Here is a 17454-nt window from a genome sequence, read left to right on the forward strand (position 1 = left end):
CCTATAAGCACAATGGAACAAGCTGTCTTTGTTTATTTGTGGAAAACTTACAGAGAGGGAGACAAGTAGGCATCCTTTTCCAGTGTTCTGGGACTGTAAGAGAAAAGGCCATCCTTTCTATTATGTCAACTAGTCTGGCCTGTATGAAAGTTTAAAAACTGAAGCAGGGCATCACTGGCTGATCTTTTAGGGAGCTTTATATGGGCAAAGGCCCTCCTTGAGAGAACCAGGTCCACAACTCAGTCCAGCATTCCATTTTCTTCCCTTTGCACGTGTGTGTGTGTGCGTGCACGCACGCGCGCACACACACACACACACACACACACACACACACACACACACATCTTTAAAAATAATCTGGGCCTCAATCCTAGACCGAAAAAAGTCCTCCAGCTATCAGCAACCCCCAACCAGCTATTCGTCTTTAATTGCTAAGAAGAATTTAGCATTCAAACATACCTTTAAAGTAGAACATCTTTAACAGTGTTCTTTGCCATGATACTTCATGTTGGTTTGAGATTCAGGAGAACATAACCGTTCTGGATCTCCCCTCTTCAAAGTACCTAAACCTCAAGCCTTTGATATTTCCCCCCATCATATTAACTTCCCTTCTGTTTAGGATTGTGGCAAAGTCCAGTTCGCTGCCTTTCTGCCAGATTATAGCTCCTCCCCACCTCTAGAGACTCCTGGAGCATTCCTTAGCTGCCTTTCAAGGCATAGGGTTGCCATGCGCCCTCATTTATAAGGGACTGTTCTGCGTTTCTTGGAAAGGCTGTCCAGTCCAAGTCTGGTTTAAAGGTAAAGAACACAAAGAAGGGAGAGGCTAGGGTCCTTCAAGTTGCCCATCCACAGTTAGTGCCTGGATAGCAGGCTGAGAGAGGTCAGGGCCTGGCAAAGCTGGTAATAGGCCCGGGCCAGATGGGAAATGTAGGCCCCATTTCAAACTGCTCATTAAGTATTTTTAATCAGTTTTTAATACATATGAACTAGAACGATTTATAAAAAAGGTAATGGCAAGCGCTTTTATTCAAGATGTATATAAGGCATCGCTTCATGTGCTTTTCTTTGGGCAAATTCATCAACAGCAACAGAAAAATCAAGCAACTTTGCCTTGTCAATGTTAATTTTCAAAACTGCTAATCCATTCAAACATTCTTGCACCATTGCGGACCGAAAGTATGATTTGATTCGTTTTAGGACACTGAAGCTCCTCTCATTAGAGGCCACTGTTGCTGGCAATGACAGAAAAAATGCTACTTTGTAACAAATCTTTACCAAAGGATTCCCCTTTGTCTCTACCAGGGGAACTTGGAGTAGCCTCCCTCAGAATTGTAGGCCTGTGCCAACTGCCCCCCCCCCCCCCCAGCCCCGAGCGAGATACACAGGTCTCCTGGCCACAATCTTATTTTTTTATTTATAACATTTTTATACTGCCCATCAGCCGAAGCTCTCTGGATAGTGCACAATTAAAAACCATAAAATGCAAGTATAAATTTAGAACATTAAAAGTTTAAAAGGCAATATAAAACCAGCTACATGAAAGACCAGGAAAAGCCTGTGTAAAAAGGTATGTCTTCAGGAGACGTTTAAAAGATATGTTTTCTGTCTCCCGAACTGCACAAGGAAGGGTCCTCCAGAGGGTGGGTGCCACCACAGAGAAGGCCCGCTGCTGAGGTTCTTCAATCTTGCACACAATGGTGAGTTGTAGAGTGTCATCAGACGAGCGTTTTATCGCACGCTCGCTACTGGCCACTCACAGATTTTCGCAGGTCCTTTTGATGATGCTGTCCGCCTCCCACATGCCTCCCGCTCCTGGTCTTTTTTCTTTCATAAAATAAGATGGAGAAAGTCTATTTTGGGGGGGAGCTATGGTGAAACTTGCCATTTCCTGCTGTATGCAGAAGAAGCAGTGTGATAAATATGCCCACTAAATGGGCCATGTGCTCGTTGCTTGCTTCCTCTTCCCCATGTGAAGAAAGGAAGCTGTTCGGCCCTACTGTGGGACAGCAGGAGGAGGCAAAGCAACAGTAGGGAAATGCGATTTCCCCCAACCCTCCGCCTAATGACGCTCACAGTGTATTTCTATTTAATGATAATCACCTCTAAACTTGCATCAATACATATAAATTAGTATATGTAAATATTATGTAAATCGGTGTCCTCTTTAGTCCTCTTTTTTGGCGATGTGTAGCCATCCTACAAGGAAGAAGCCAGAAGCTCTACCTGGTTATCTGACATGCAGGAACTCCTTCCGAAGCCTCTTCTCCTCTAGGACATGTCTTGTAAAGGGGAAAAGCATGCCTATTCTTTGTTACTAGTGTGTTGAACAGTATTATTCATCGGGCTAAGTTTTGTAAAGAGGTGGGCCTTGGGCATCTTTTTCATTAGACATGCATTCATTTCACACATGTAGCTATATGGAAAATAACTATGCAGTCTTTCCTGATTCAGCTTTCCATGCAGCAGATTCTGCAGCCAGCGATAGAAATGGCTGAGAATGGCTTTCCAGTGTCAGAGATTGCTTCTTACCATTGGAAGGACAATATTCATGCTCTTCAGACTCCTGGAAACCAACATGGGAAGGACCTACTGATTGATGGCCAAGCGCCTGATCATGGCCAAGTCTTCCACAATCCGTGTTTGGCAAACATTTTTAAGGTAAGGACATCTGCCTTAAACCAATCCATTTTTGGCAAGCATTTTAAGGTAGGGAGATCTGCGTTAAGCTTGTGCTTCTGGAAAGCTCAGTGAAGTTTTGTAATTGCAGAAATAGTGTGAATAGAGCAATACATCCCCCCCCAACTGTTGCAATTGCAGGGGTCACTTCCAGGTATCTGTTGTTGTATCCATGGGTGAGGTGGATGCCATATTGTTGTGTTACTCCATGCAAATGTGACCCCAGGAACAGTCGGGGTGTACTCTGTGAAAACTTCAGTTTAACATCTATGTGGCTATTGGTTGTTATAGTATAAACTTCTTGCAAGTATGGAATTGCTCAGTGATGGTTTTCTGGTGTCTTGTGTTTTTCACTCTTGATCAACATGGAGCATCTTCTTGAGAGAGTTTGCTTGACCTTCTTCTAGGGAACGTATTAATTCTGGCTAATATATTTTTCTTTCAAGTGCTTCCATCCAGATTTGTACCATGTTCAATGGGAATTGGTTAACAAATCCAGCCCTCCTAGAGTCCCAATCTGGGGGGTTCCAACATGGCCCTACCTCCTCTCCCCTGACCTCTGATTGTTTGTTGGCTTCCCAGCTTTGGTGCAGCTTTCCCTCCCCATTCCAAAAGGTGGAAATCCCTCTTCTAAGGCTGGGTGTCATGGCCCCTCACTGGGTGCCAAACCATTCAGGTAATCTTGCATAGTGAAGCTATGCATGATAGATTTCTTCACCTTTGTGTAAGCATGTAAGAAATCAGATTGGGATCATTGCAATCCAAATGGTGAGGGATATGACCTCTGCCCCTCTATTTCCCCCCAAAATGTGCCCACTTCCTCCACATGGAGGGGTTAAAAGAAGAAGAAAAAAGTCTCCACTCTGGGTTTAGATTACCCTGAGATACCAGCAGTAAGAGCTTTTAGCTAAAATATCCTGGTATTTTTGGCCCTACTCCTATGCCTATGACACCCCCCGCTGCTGGAATGTGGCCCCTGAAAGTCTCCCCAAAATGGAATTCAACCCTCATGTTAAAAGAAGTTCTGCACCCCCGTTGTCATGGAACTCATCCTATCCAAGCTTGCAAAATGTACTGCATCAAATCCCAATATTTTAGGTACAGAATTTGCTCAACAAGTTTCTGCCTTGGTGTAATTAGTGGATATATCCCTTTCTGCTCTGAACTGGATGATAGAAGCATGATAGGAAGTGGCATTTTGCTTATTGTGTTGAACTAAGAGAATAGTAAATTAGGGCAGTGGTCCATGTGGAATTACACCCCCCCTTCTGCCTGCTCCCTGGCTCCATCTGGGCCTCTTATTATGAAGCAAGCCTGTAATCTGTGACAGTGATGAATTCTGAAATTTATCCGAAGAGGAATGCCTCATGCTATGTTGAGAAATTAGTAGGGCATGGCAATAATGTACATCAAATTTAATTTTGCTTCCACAGCAATTGAATTTGCTTCCTGGCTAACAAAGTTTTGACAGATGTGAGGGATTTGGAGGCCATGCCTGGATACTCTTAGCAGCATCTCCCGTTTTATCTTTTTTAACTAATTATATCTCAATATCCTGGGCTAACAAATACTGCCTCTTAACCTTATTGCGAAACTAATGCAATGCTGAAAACTGCTCAGAGAAAAATGCCACAGAAATTAGTAAATGGGACGGGGTAGGATGAGCAGATGACGTCAGGCTGTTCACATAGGAAGCTGCCTTATACTTAATCAGACCATTGGTCCATCTAGCCCAGTATTGTGATACTGACCAACAGCAGCACTTCAGAGTTTCAGTCTTTCCTAGAGATGCCAGAGATTGGACATGGGACCATCTGCATGCAAAGCACTTGCTCTACCATTGAGCCTTTTTGCTTATTCTCTTTCTCTTCCATTTTTTCAGCTCGCTCTCATGTAATTTCATTAACTGATACAGTTATAACCCATGTGTGGTCTTTGCCTCACTCCCACGTGTTTTTCCATTTTCATTTATTTTGTCCCTACCCATATCAGTTTTAAAAGACAAAAAACAAAAAAACAAAAACTTCTACACAAGAAACACAGTGATTTTCCTGCTCCTTATGCCATTTGTAAAGTTTTTATGATTTTTACAAATTTTAGGAAAGTGGGTTAGAGTCCAACAATAGTCAAATATTTAATATGATTATTATTTCTTTTTTAAAAGGAAGTGCACCGGTATCACATTTGTTCTGGATGTTTTGTGATCCATGGCTTTTAAAAGTCAATATATTAGATGAGAGGCATCTCCTGTACGGTTTATATCGCAGAGGTGATGAGCCTTCCTTGACTTGCTAATTGCATCTTGTTAATATTTAACAATTTGGTGTCAGGTAGTAACTCCGTATGTAGAGGACAGTTCAATATTTGATTAATCATGATGGAGAATGACACATGCCCTTTTTGTCTTGTTGGTACCAGGTACTGACAGTTTACTATCCCTTTTGAATCACTGATATTGACATGGCTCTCCCTTGGAATTGAGGTCAGGAATCACAGACAGTTTCCTTTTGTGTACATATGCAGTAAGCCAGTGTAGTGTAGTGACTAGAGTGCTGGAATGAGAGTTGAGAGATCCGGGTTCTAGTCCCCACTCAGCCATGGAAACCCACTGGGTGACTTTGGGCCAGTCACAGACTCTCAGCCCAACCTACCTCACAGGAAGTGGGCTTCTGGTGGACAAAATGCTCAGCCTGCATTATTAAAGCAACCTCAGTGTAGTGCTTCCATTGTGCATACGGGCCTGTATAGCTGATGCGTTCTATAAATGACCAAGAACCAGGACCTGTTTTTGAAGAGCTCGTTATTAGTTTATTTTCGTACCTGTAGTTATTTCTGTAGAGACACACACACGGCTAGCAGAAAGGATTTCTCCATTCCTTCCATTTTCAAAGATGACTAATGCCAGTTTCTGTTAACATATATTCTCAATTGTTCATCAAAGTCTTTTAATGGAGATCATTAAAACACTCTCGGAATAATGATGACACAAATGCAATTGTTAATCTCTCACCACCTTTTGTTGACAGTCCACAACTTGGTGCACAAACATTTCTTAAGTCTTGTAGAGATACACACAAGTATAGAGTGGATGAATGGAAGGAGAGAGGAATTAAAGCCTGAATTGCTGATTGTAGAATTTCTTCACTAAGCACTTGAACTAACATTTATTAATACAATTAATTTCTCCAGTGTTCAGAGAGGTTGAATGCTCAGCAGTGCAACCTCTGAGGTCACTGAGAGATTATGTTTCCCTGTAAATTAAATTGGCTTGGTTATATCAGCAAATTAATACTAATCTTTATTTAGATTAGTATTCATTTATTTTACACACGTGAAAAATGTGCTAAGAATAAACTATATAAATCAAGGGTATCAATGGCTTAGTTGATTGCCCTGGACTATGATCCAAGGTGAAGGATGCTTCCATGCTGGAGTTTTTGTTCAGAGTTCTAGTGTACTGGAAGTCTGCAAGGCAAATTTCTCATTTAGTAGTTGGCAGATAGTAGGAATAGCAGTTGCAACAGTACAGATGGCACAGTCCAAATGATTTTTTTTTTTGCTCAGATTCAAGTGTAGCATGGCAATGCTTGCTTCCTAGTTTAACTCTCAAGTGATGAAAGAGCAATGTGAGAAGTTTTCGTAAATACACCCCTTGTTCTTTTGATTTTCTAAGTTTCCCATCTAAATTCTTTTTCCAGGAGTTGGCAAAATCTGGCAAAAAAGGTTTCTATGAAGGCCATGTGGCCAAAGCTATTGTGGATGCTATTCAAAATAATGGTGGAGTAATGGATTTAGAAGATCTGAAAAGCCATGTCACTGAAGAAGTCGAACCTATTGTCACAAATTACAAGGTATGCCAGAGAGTTCAGTATTCAACAACTAATAGAGATTGTGAAGTAGCTCTTTGGGTTAATTGTGCCCCAGTGAACCACAGTCCAGTGAGTCCTTAATACTGTTTCAGGACTTAAATGTGAATTTTGGAGACTTACAATGTTTACCTCATGTATTTATTTATTTTCATTTATAGCCTATAATTCCAGCCATTAAAAATTGACTCAGAAGTCTGCAAAAATAAATAAAAGTATTTTGAACCATAAAAATTGCAGTGAAATTAATCTTCAGAAACATAATAAAATTTGGGTAGCCACTTACACATTGTCAAAAAGAGGAAATACATCACCAAAAAAGGGGACATTAATTTGCACATGCAAATTTTGTCTAGATACAAATTTAGAAATAATAACTATAATCTAAAGAGAAATACAATACATGTCACCATGGTGGAAAAGACCAGCTAGGTGACCTGTGTGCCTGCACAGTCTGCTGCCCAGATATTAACTGTTGATGGGCAACTTCAAGGCCCCCAATTTCTCTTCTTGTGGTTCCTTGACTTTAAGCTAGACTTGGAATCGAACCTCTTTAGAGGAAACATTCAGATAGAGAACTGATCTCTGACTGCTCTTGAGATAGAGGACTGTGCTCTGTAAAGTAGGACTCTTGGCTACAAGAACCCATATTTTACCCATCGCTAAGGTATGACGACAGAAAATGTTTTTGTTCCATTCCCCAGAGTATTTGAAAGTATCTTTTAATACAACAAACTTTGTGCATTCATTAAGATAATGAAGTGTAGACTAGATGCACATAGGTAAAAATAGGTGTCTCATCAGGCACAGTGTTAAACTGGGAACCAAAATAAAAAATGGAAGAATCAGAAGCATATTCTGCATGGCAGTCTTACTTTCATGTTCTTTGTCCTCTCCCACAATTTTCCATAAATGAGGATGCCTTATTACTCAATGTGCTTCTCTTCATACTTCAAAGCAGTACTTTCCAGTCACACTGCCAAGGTTGTAAAAAAAAGGGGGGGTTTCCTTGCCAGGTCATTCTTGGGATTTCCCCATCCCTTTGTTCTGTAACATCTGTTCTTCTCTTCTGTATTTTTCTTCTCTTTAGCACAGCAATGAAATTGTATTGCAAATGTTCGCCTTCCTCCCAGGCCCACATACTCTATGAATACAGACCCTGCAAATTAAACTTTGATTTGGTTGTTTTCCCTGAAAATAATGGGAAATAGTAGAATGTTGGATGCATATATTTTGAGGGGTTGCACACATAGATGAGGTAATTAGAAAGGTCTGCTAAAACACAATTTTGTCTCTTTAAAACATTACCTTATAAATTAAATACTACGCACTGGCATTATTACCATCTTAAAGTGGACCCAGGCAAATTCAATTTAAACCCAGTGTAATACAGGCCTTAGGTAGACTTACCTTATAGTCCATGACGGAGGAGGGAAGATCTCGCGTTGTGATTAACGCAAGATCCCTCCTCTGTTTACACGTGAGGCGCAACGACCTCAAGAAGAGAGGCGTTGTAACTGCTATTTTTTATTTTTAAAGAGGACGGAGCGCATGAACACTCGTGCACTAAAGTTAAGTTTTTTTAAAAAAATTAAACTACTTTCCCTGCTCCCCACACCCTAACCCCGATGGGTGCAGCATGGCTCCTGGCTCCGCATGAGTGATTGTGTGGAGCTGGGTCAAACTGTGGCAATGGGCCACACGTTCCACGGTCTTGGGCTCAGCCCGGGACCACGGAAAAAGTGGGCCCAAAGGGGAGGGCTCTATCCTGGGGCAAGGGAAGGATGATCCCTCCCTGATCCTGGGATCCCCTGTGCGTCATGTGGATGCACGGGGACGATCTGGGGTTCGCCCCATGATAAAGCCTGGTCTAGCTAAGGCCATAGTAACATGCAACGTGAATCTCTTCCTTGCCCTTTCCACATTCTACTCTCTATATTATATAAATACTCTAGGGACTCACTGTCTGAGTTCAGATAATCATGGAGGTAAAAGAAGCCATCATAGCTTCTCCCTCTGCCTCTGCTATGTGTGCACTCATTATTTCCATAACTACTTGTGCTACAATGTGGGTTGGTGTGCTGTCTGAATCTGGCATGCAGCATGACAACCAGCTTCTTACCCACCCTATAACCCACGACTTGCAGTAGGGGCTGTAGGGTGGCCATGAAGCCACTGCATTCAAAGCTGCTGTGTTCAAAGGACAGGTGAGTGATCATTTGGAAAGCTAACTAAATAAACTAAGAGAGTTGTACATAGACACAAATCAACAGAATGGTAGAATTTTGGGAATTCCTTTCTGTCTGCATTTAAAGCAGGGCTGGCCCTACCATTAGGTAGAGTGAGGTGGTTGCCTCAGGCAGCAGATTCTGGAAGGGTGGCACCAAGGTGTTGGAGAACAGAGTTGTGGGACACATGGCCTGCCCTGCTATCCTGCTTTGTTTAGGTATATTGGATGATATAGTGTCCCATTGCCAGTTTTGAAGAAAGATTCAACTACCAGCCCAATCGGAATTTGTAGACAGAATAGGAGAGGATATTGTCTTGTCCTTTGCCTCAGGCAGCAGAATGTTTGGGGCTGGGCCTGATTTAAAGAAAGGTATTTGGAGCTAAAAATCAGTACTTATATAGCCTGTTTCAAGTGTTCAAAATTCTTTACATTGCAAAAGTAAAGTGATATCAGTTTCTCCATGTTTTGGCACCTCTGTAAATCTGATTATTCAGCTCTCACCCATGAATGTCGAATCATCTAGAAGCTGTTCTGAGAGTGACAACTGTGTGGGTTTCCTGGTGTGGCCTGAGAAACCATGACGCCAGACTTCCCACATCAGAAAAGGAAATGCTTAGACACCCAATTATTAACAAGGTGTGCCATGTTTTGCATTCATGCCTTTCCAATACTGCCAAGAATAGTATCTTTCTAAACCCAGAGCTAGTAATAAATCCATTAGTCATGTTGGGAGTACACATACAAATTAATAATGAGTTTAAACATAGAAGCAAATGCTTGTAAAGTAAATGTAAATGTGTTATTTATAAGTTAATAGCTGTATCTTGACCCAAACCCTTTGTCTTTTTAACATTCATTGCTTTCATTCTAGTAAAAAATATTTCTGAAATGCATCTTTCTAGAAGATATATTGTTGCTCATTATCAACACTGGGAGTCCCCAGAATTTATATGGGGTGTTACACAATTATTTTTTAGATTTGAGAATTCAATCTCGATCAGGTGGTCATTATAAGAAAATATTTATTTATTTTCCAAGATGCAGAAACTAATTACTTTGCTACAAGAATTTAAATACACATTGCATTGAATTTATGCATATTTTAGTGATTATCCTTGCAAATTAAAAATGCCTATTTAGGTGATATTGCTTACATCTGAGTAACCCAGGTGATACCTGGCCTTGATCCAGTGATATAAGGAAGACTTTAATATAGGAAATTATTACTGCCTTGGGAAACTTTTCAGTTTTCTTTATTGTATCTTTTGGTGTTCATTGTGTGACAGTTACTGCTTTTTCAGGGTGTGAATATTTGGGAAATCCCTCCAAATGGGCAAGGAATCACAACTCTACTAGCCCTGAACATTTTAGAAAATTTCAACGTGAAAGGTATGATCAGTTTCAGAGTTCTATATGCCTTACACTTCTTGCAATGACTAAAAGTTGATTGAGAAGAAAAATGCCAACTGTTTTAGCTTAAGCAGAAAAAAAATCAAAACCAAGTTTGAATGAAAAAGAGCTCCTGTTAGTCATGGGAGTAGGTGTTGTTGTTGTTGTGTGTTTTTAAACCTGCATATTACTTACAGTTTTTTAAGTGCTAAAATAAATCTTGGGACAGCATCATTGCTTAGGGCAGCAGCAACAGCAGTAGTGTGAAATATTTGTGATTCCTGTTCACTCTGCAACATCCTTCTGTTTGAAGAATCTTTTAGGTTATGACTCTGTATCCACTTAAGCTCTATTGAACTCAGTGAGACTTTCTTCTGAGTATATATGTCTAAGATTGCTATTAGTGAATTTATTTATTTATTTGCTATATTTATATATCCCCTCCAGTAGGGTGACCATATGAAAAGGAGGACAGGGCTCCTGTATCTTTAACAGTAATGTAGAAAAGGGAATTTCAGCAGGTGTCAATTGAAGGGGGTGTAATTCCCTCTTCATCACAACAGTTAAAGCTACACTAGCTATAGTAGAGTGGCCAGATACAAAAGAGGGCAGGGCTTCTGCAGCTTTAACTGTTGTGATGAAGAGGGAATTTCACCCTCTTCAATTGACACCTGCTGAAATTCCCTTTTCTACATTACTGTTAAAGATACAGGAGGCCTGTCCTCCTTTTCATATGGTCACCCTACCCTCCAGCCCCTGGGATTAAGTTAGGGTGACCATATGAAAAGGAGGACAGGGCTCCTGTATCTTTAACAGTTGTATTGCAAAGGGAATTTCAGCAGGTGTCATTTGTAGATATGGAGAACCTGGTGAAATTTCCTCTTCATCACAACAGTTAAAGCTGCAGGTGCCCTGCCCTCTTTTAAATCTGGTCACAGTATAGCTGTAGTATAGCTCCTGCAGGGTTAACTGTTGTGATGAAGAGATAATTTCACCAGGTGTGACATGCATACAAATAATACCGGCTGAAATTAAGAGCTCTGTAATATCAGTTAATCAGTTGATCAGTTAATCAAATGTTTGAAATTGACAAAGCTCTGTAATATCAGTTAATCAAATGTTATTATTGATAGCCAACGGCCATTACAATGGACATGGAAAACAATGTATAAATATAGATATATAAAGAAGACAATCCAGAACAAAGTTAGCAGGAGTAGTCAGAAATGCATATGATCAAAAATTAAAATTATTTCCTAATCATTTAAATTGAAAAATCCCTTTGGCAGCCCACAGTAAACCGCCCAGAGAGCTTCGGCTATGGTGCGGTATATAAATGTAATAAATAAATAAAAATAAATAAATAAAATAAAAATGTTTGGGGTCAAAAATTAGCCTCTAATTTTCTTGTTGGTAATACGTATAAAGCTACACTATAGATAGCAAACCTGGATGTCTCTGATCATAAGAACCGCAGCGTAGATTTTGCTGAAGATATCAAAATGGACATCAAATCCCAGTAATGCCATGCCATCTCAAGAATCCTTTATTGTTTTTGTTGTTTTTTCCTTGAAGGATGTATGTTTCCATTGCCAAACATACCCCTTTCCCTCACCTGTCCAAAAAGAACAGATGCTTTCCACACACCTAAAAGATAGGGTCACTGTTGCAAGAACCCTCTTTCCATCTATATACAAAAGGTGAAGCTGCTTCTGTTGCAAAAACAAAATCAAATTATCATTGTACAAACATACAGTATAGGTTGTCCTGTGTGCATATCAACTCTCCAGGATTATTATTTTTGTTGTTGTTATTTTGCATGAGCATGATCTATGCAACTAATTCTTTTGAACAAAATGCTGCTACAACTGGAATTCTGAAACAATGACGATTGCTTAGGATGCTGTTTGTGAGGTTGGGTAGAGCAGTCTTAGCATCTCTACTGCCACTAGTAGAGGTCCCATAAGCTTACCAAAGCATAGTCCCAAAACTGCCCTAGTGGGTGCCTGCTAGTTTGAAACATTGGCTGCTCGAAGAGTCCCAGTGGCTTTGGAAGTGGAATAAGGAGATGACGTTTCTCCCTCTTCCTCACCCTATCTAACTATCATAATTTCTCACAGACCCCTACATGGAGAACATAACATTTGAATGAAATGAATGCTTTTATTATTACATTTTAACCTTGTTCTTTAACAGTAAGTGTGGACACTTGTACTTCTATGAATGACCATGGTTATTTTGAATCTGACGTGATACTTCACTTGGTTTATTTTTGTAGAAATGGGTCATAATTCTGCTCAGTACTTACATGTTTTAATTGAAGCCATCAAAATCAGCTTTGCCGATACTTTGTGGTTCTGTGCAGATCCAGAAAAAACATCAGTACCTACAACAACACTTCTTTCAAAATCTTATGCCAGAGATCGTTCAAAGCTAATTGATTTACAGAGGTAAGGTCTCTCCCTGTTTGCTTCCATGAACCAATAGAATAAGTAGCATTTTTCTGGTCCTGAAATATCAAACAATACTGCTTTGTTAATATTATTGGCATAAGTTTTCTTTTAAAATATTTCTATAGTTTTGATGTTTACACAAATTATAGGCTTATTTTATTTGCTATGGCCAGGATCCAAATAACTACTTTGAGTGCTTGGGTACATCCAGTGGAATTAGTGATGTTTTTCTTTGAACTATGTAATACCATAAGCTGTTCTTTAAAGTCTTTGCTTTTAAAACTGGCTTTGTTGTGGAATGGGAAGGGCCTGCTGTTTGGGGAACCCAAGCAAAAACCTTTGTAGGCATGTAGAAGAGGTTGGATCTCAGCCTGTGAACTCATTTCTACATTGTGATATATTATTTAGTAGAAAGAATAGTTGAGTTTAGGTAGTCTGCATATTATATTTACATTGCTTTATCTAAAACATAAATTATTATAGGAAAACCTGCTGAAAATTACAGAATAAATATTCATGTATTTATTTTTGAGGAAGTAAATGTGAGTGTGTCAGTGGGGAAATAAAGGGTGCAAATGCTTATTATTAGCACACTGTGATTAAAGGATCACATGCAACGAAATGTTATAGTGTATCCTCCCTCCTAATGAATGTGCTTTCATTCCGATTTCCAGCCAGCCATTGCCCTCCAAGCAGGGCATTTCCACTGTCGACTCACGCTCCATTTTTTCTTTTCCAGCTTACATTCCAATATTACTGAACATACTCTGTCTTCATTGGGCTGTTTAAAGGGAGGGGGAGATTACCTCCTTTGGTTGTTGGTTTTGAAGAGATTCTTTTTTTCACTTCTAGAAACCCTCAGGTTCCCCCTGAGCATGCATTGATATCTCCTTCTTGTTTCCCACTCTCCTTTTTTTGTCATTGACCACCTGAGTTTTCTATTAGAGGGAGTAATGCCTGTCAAAAATGTGTATTTCTACATTGGAATAATTTTCTAGAAACTGCTCATGGTTGAAAATTGAATGGTTCCTTCCTGCCCACAGCTGCAAGGAATTTAGTGAAGTGTCAAGTTGGCACATCATGTCTTCATCTGAGATACTGGAATATTTTCCCCTCAACCAGATACTTAAGGACAACAGGATTTGAAAATCCAAGAACTAGTGCCTGCAATAGGGTGTACCTGACAGTGAGCGTATGGCATTTTAAAAGTACCAATGGGTGTTAGTCTGCTATTGTGTACTTTAGATAAAAAAATATTTGCTTAAATTTGTTGTAAGCACTATGTTTGGGTTAATCTTGTAAGATAAACAATGGAAACCACATTTTGGATGTGTAAAAAGACTGCAGGCTTTGGTTCTTTCTAGGGTCTTATCTTTCATGACACACTATTTGCTATTTTTGAGTTGTTTTTTTTACTGTTTTAGCGGGACATGTGTGGGAGGGGGTGGAACTTTATTAAGAATTGAACTGTAATCTCTGTTCTACTCAGCAGAGAAGTAGTGGTGCTAACTACATTCACATTACACATTATCAAAAGTGTTCTTTACCTGCGGGGCATCTATATGGCACTGCTTTACCTACTGATTCCCCCCAAACCCCACGGCATCACTGCTGTGAAGCACCACTGGTATGGTGTCCATGGAAGGAGTGAGCTAGGAAAATATGTAGTGCCGTTGTCATACGGTGGTAACAGGCAGCAAATATTGAGTTACTGAAAAAAAAACCAAAGCATTTTTTGGTTTGTTTCCTAGAACTCTTTGTTTTCTAAAACTCTGCGCAACATTGTAGCTTTGAAAGGCTGTAGCTGTGCATCTACGCTGCTACACTTCATTGAATTTATGCATTATTCATAATAACTGTCCTTACTTCCATTCCAGAATGAGACTTAATGTTGTCATGGCGGCCATTGCTAAACACTCACCTGGAGCCCAGCCCCTGCCCTGTGTTCTCACGCTTACCCTGCCCTGGGATCGGCAACCTAACTACGCCTACTCTTTTAATTCAAATTGATGCCACCACTGACACATGTACAAACAACCATGTTGACATTGGAGCAAAGTAAAAACCCATGGTGAAATGACACATCGAAAATGCGCAGCTTTGCGGGGAATAGTATGATGTGGCTACGAGTTGGTGGCTGCATCCTATAAGCAGTGACGTACAACTGTGTAGCCATGATGGGGTATATATAGCATATAGACAAGCCCCTGTCACATTTCATTTTGCTCTGACATGCTGATCTGGAACACGTCCCTAATTTGGATTTGGGCCCCACAACATTTTCCAACTTTTCAGCCAAAAATTACCTCAACTTCAAAGGGACAATGGTGAGGAGGGGATTTGTATCAGGGAACCAGAGTGGGCCCCCAATCCAGAACGCATCATGGAGTGTGCCCTTGTGGCTGATTAATCTTCAAACTAAAAGTGGTCAGTTTAAGTATGTTTTTTGAGAAGCATGTTTATCATAATACATAGCTGGGTTTAACTAGATTAATATCTGTATGCTAGAGACCATAAGAAAATTAATTTGCATTTGACAATAACAGTACCCATAGCAATCTAATTTTAATAATGCATATTCAAAATCATAAGGGAGTCTTGAAAATATTAATGTATATTCATTTAAGTATTTATGCTCCTCTTTTAATGAATGCTTCAAGGTGGCTGCCAATAACATAATAAAAAATACATAAAAACAGAAACAGGCAACACAATAAAATTAATAAATCAGAAGCTATTGAAAGAAACCATAGAAAAGGGAAGCAAACTCTATAAAAAGGAAAATTAAATTTCATTAACAGCCCAAGGAAGCAGGATGGGATTTTGCTTAGCACCATAAAAAAATAGTGAAGACAACACATGCTTAGGGAGGTAATTCCATAATTTGGGTGCCACTTCTGGAAAAGTCTTTTGTTACTCAACTGCCTATCCTGAGAAGGTGGAGGTACTTGGAGAAGGATTTCCAATTAAGGTCTTAAGAACATAAGAACCGCCATGCTGGTTCTGCCCAAAGGCCTACCAAGTGCAACATTCTGTTCATACAGTGGCCTACCAGCCACCTATGGGAATCCCACAAGTAGGACATGAGTGCAGTAGTACCCTCCTGCTCCCCACCAACTTGTACATAGAGGCATTCTGTTAATAATGCTAACTAAAGTGCAGATTTTAAGTCTGCCTAAGTTCATTGAAACTAAGGGCAGTATCACACATTCTATGGCAGCAAACACATTAACTACCAAGCATAGGCCATGGCTAGACGAGGGCTTATCCCGGGGATTGCCCCGGGATCATCCCTGTGTGTCCAGATGACACACAGGGGATCCCGGGGGCAGGGAGGGATGATCCCTCCCTTCCCTGGGATTTTGCCCTACCCTTCTATCCCGGTTTTTCCACGATCCTGGGCTGATCCCAAGACTGCGGAATGTGTGGCCAGGCATCACAGTTTGTCCAGGCTCCTTGCGAGTAACCACGAGGAGCTGGGAGCCAGGCACGGGGCACAGAGCTCCTCAGGAGCTCTGTGCCCATCGGGGGTGGGGTGGGGGAGCAGGGAATTTTTTTAAAAACCCCCCCACAGTTTTGCAGACGAGCGTTCCTGCGCTCCTTCTCCTTTAAAAATGAAAACAAAATGGCGGGCGCAATGTTGTGCGCCACGTGTAAACGAGGGTGATGATCTTGCAATCATAAAATCGCAGGATCGACACCCTTTCACCCCCTAGTCTAGCTGAGGCCATAGACATAATTGAGAAAACTGGAGACAGAGGATCATGGGGTCAGGACTGCCCGTGTTCAAGTAATAGTGGGATTTCCCAGTTCATTATGTTTTATGTGTAATGGGATGGGGCAGGGAGCAGAATGGGAGGATAGAAAGGAAGCACATGAGCTTAAGTCAGGCTCCTGATCTCTGTGTGTAATCTGTATAGATTTTATGAAGAGGTTCCAGTGTGTGTTTCTCTGTTGTGTGAACAGGCAAATAGAGAAAGTGATTTTATTGACGCCTTTATAATGTGTACCACCATTACAGTAAGATTTGATAGATTTAAACCATCATGCTCAGGTGAGGAAAATTAAAATGACCACAAACTCTGGCAAGGCAAATATAAGTTGAATATGAAGCAGTGAAATTTACTAGAGTTAAGCCATCATCAATATAGGCAAAGTTTGTTGATAACAATAAACTGTGATTTCAGCTGGGTTATGACATTAGAGAAGTTGTTGTAAGGCTCTTTTAAAAAAAACATTTTCTTTTTCAGAGTGACTGCCAGACATAAGCATGGAAATCCTTTCCTGGTTGGAAGTGACACTGTTTACTTCACAGTAGTGGATGCCAAAGGCAATGCCTGCTCTTTCATTAATAGCAACTATAAGGGATTTGGTACAGGGCTGGTACCAGATAGCTGTGGATTTACATTACATGTGAGGAAATACTTTTCAACAGTGTATGTGCAGGGCGAGAGAAAGAAGATTTCTTTGACATCAGTTGATGTATATTGCTATACAGTGTTATATTGCTAGTTTATATATACCCAAATTGGTTATAAGCTTTTGTTGACATTAAATTGTATCAAATTATGAGCAACTCAAAGTATGCTTCACTAGCTGAATGTAAGAGGTGTGGTCCCCACAATCATGCAAGGGCTTGCTTATTTCTGTACTGTGGGATGGTTTGACAAGACATGCCTGCCTAGGAGTTCAGGGTGCCCCAACTGCATCCTTTAGCCTAATATTCTTCCCACTCACACTAGTTCCATGTGTAAGAACATAAGAAGTGACATGCTGGATCAGACCAAGGGTCCATCTAGTCCAGCACTCTGTTCACACAGTGGCCAACCAGCTGTTGACC

At 40.4% G+C, this 17454-nt stretch overlaps 1 protein-coding gene across 1 annotated transcript in view; it reads left to right on the forward strand.

Moving 5' to 3' along the window:
* LOC134402140 (glutathione hydrolase-like YwrD proenzyme) overlaps nt 1–17454 on the forward strand; it is a 33070-nt gene that overhangs the window by 9951 nt on the left and 5665 nt on the right. Inside the window, exons 5-9 of the mRNA XM_063131480.1 lie at nt 2452–2658; nt 6375–6527; nt 10074–10161; nt 12440–12611; nt 16865–17027. Coding sequence (XP_062987550.1) covers nt 2452–2658; nt 6375–6527; nt 10074–10161; nt 12440–12611; nt 16865–17027 — 783 coding nt within the window. The remainder of the gene's footprint in view (nt 1–2451; nt 2659–6374; nt 6528–10073; nt 10162–12439; nt 12612–16864; nt 17028–17454) is intronic.

This window comes from Elgaria multicarinata, chromosome 8, assembly GCF_023053635.1.
Source record: "Elgaria multicarinata webbii isolate HBS135686 ecotype San Diego chromosome 8, rElgMul1.1.pri, whole genome shotgun sequence".
NCBI lineage: Eukaryota > Metazoa > Chordata > Lepidosauria > Squamata > Anguidae > Elgaria > Elgaria multicarinata.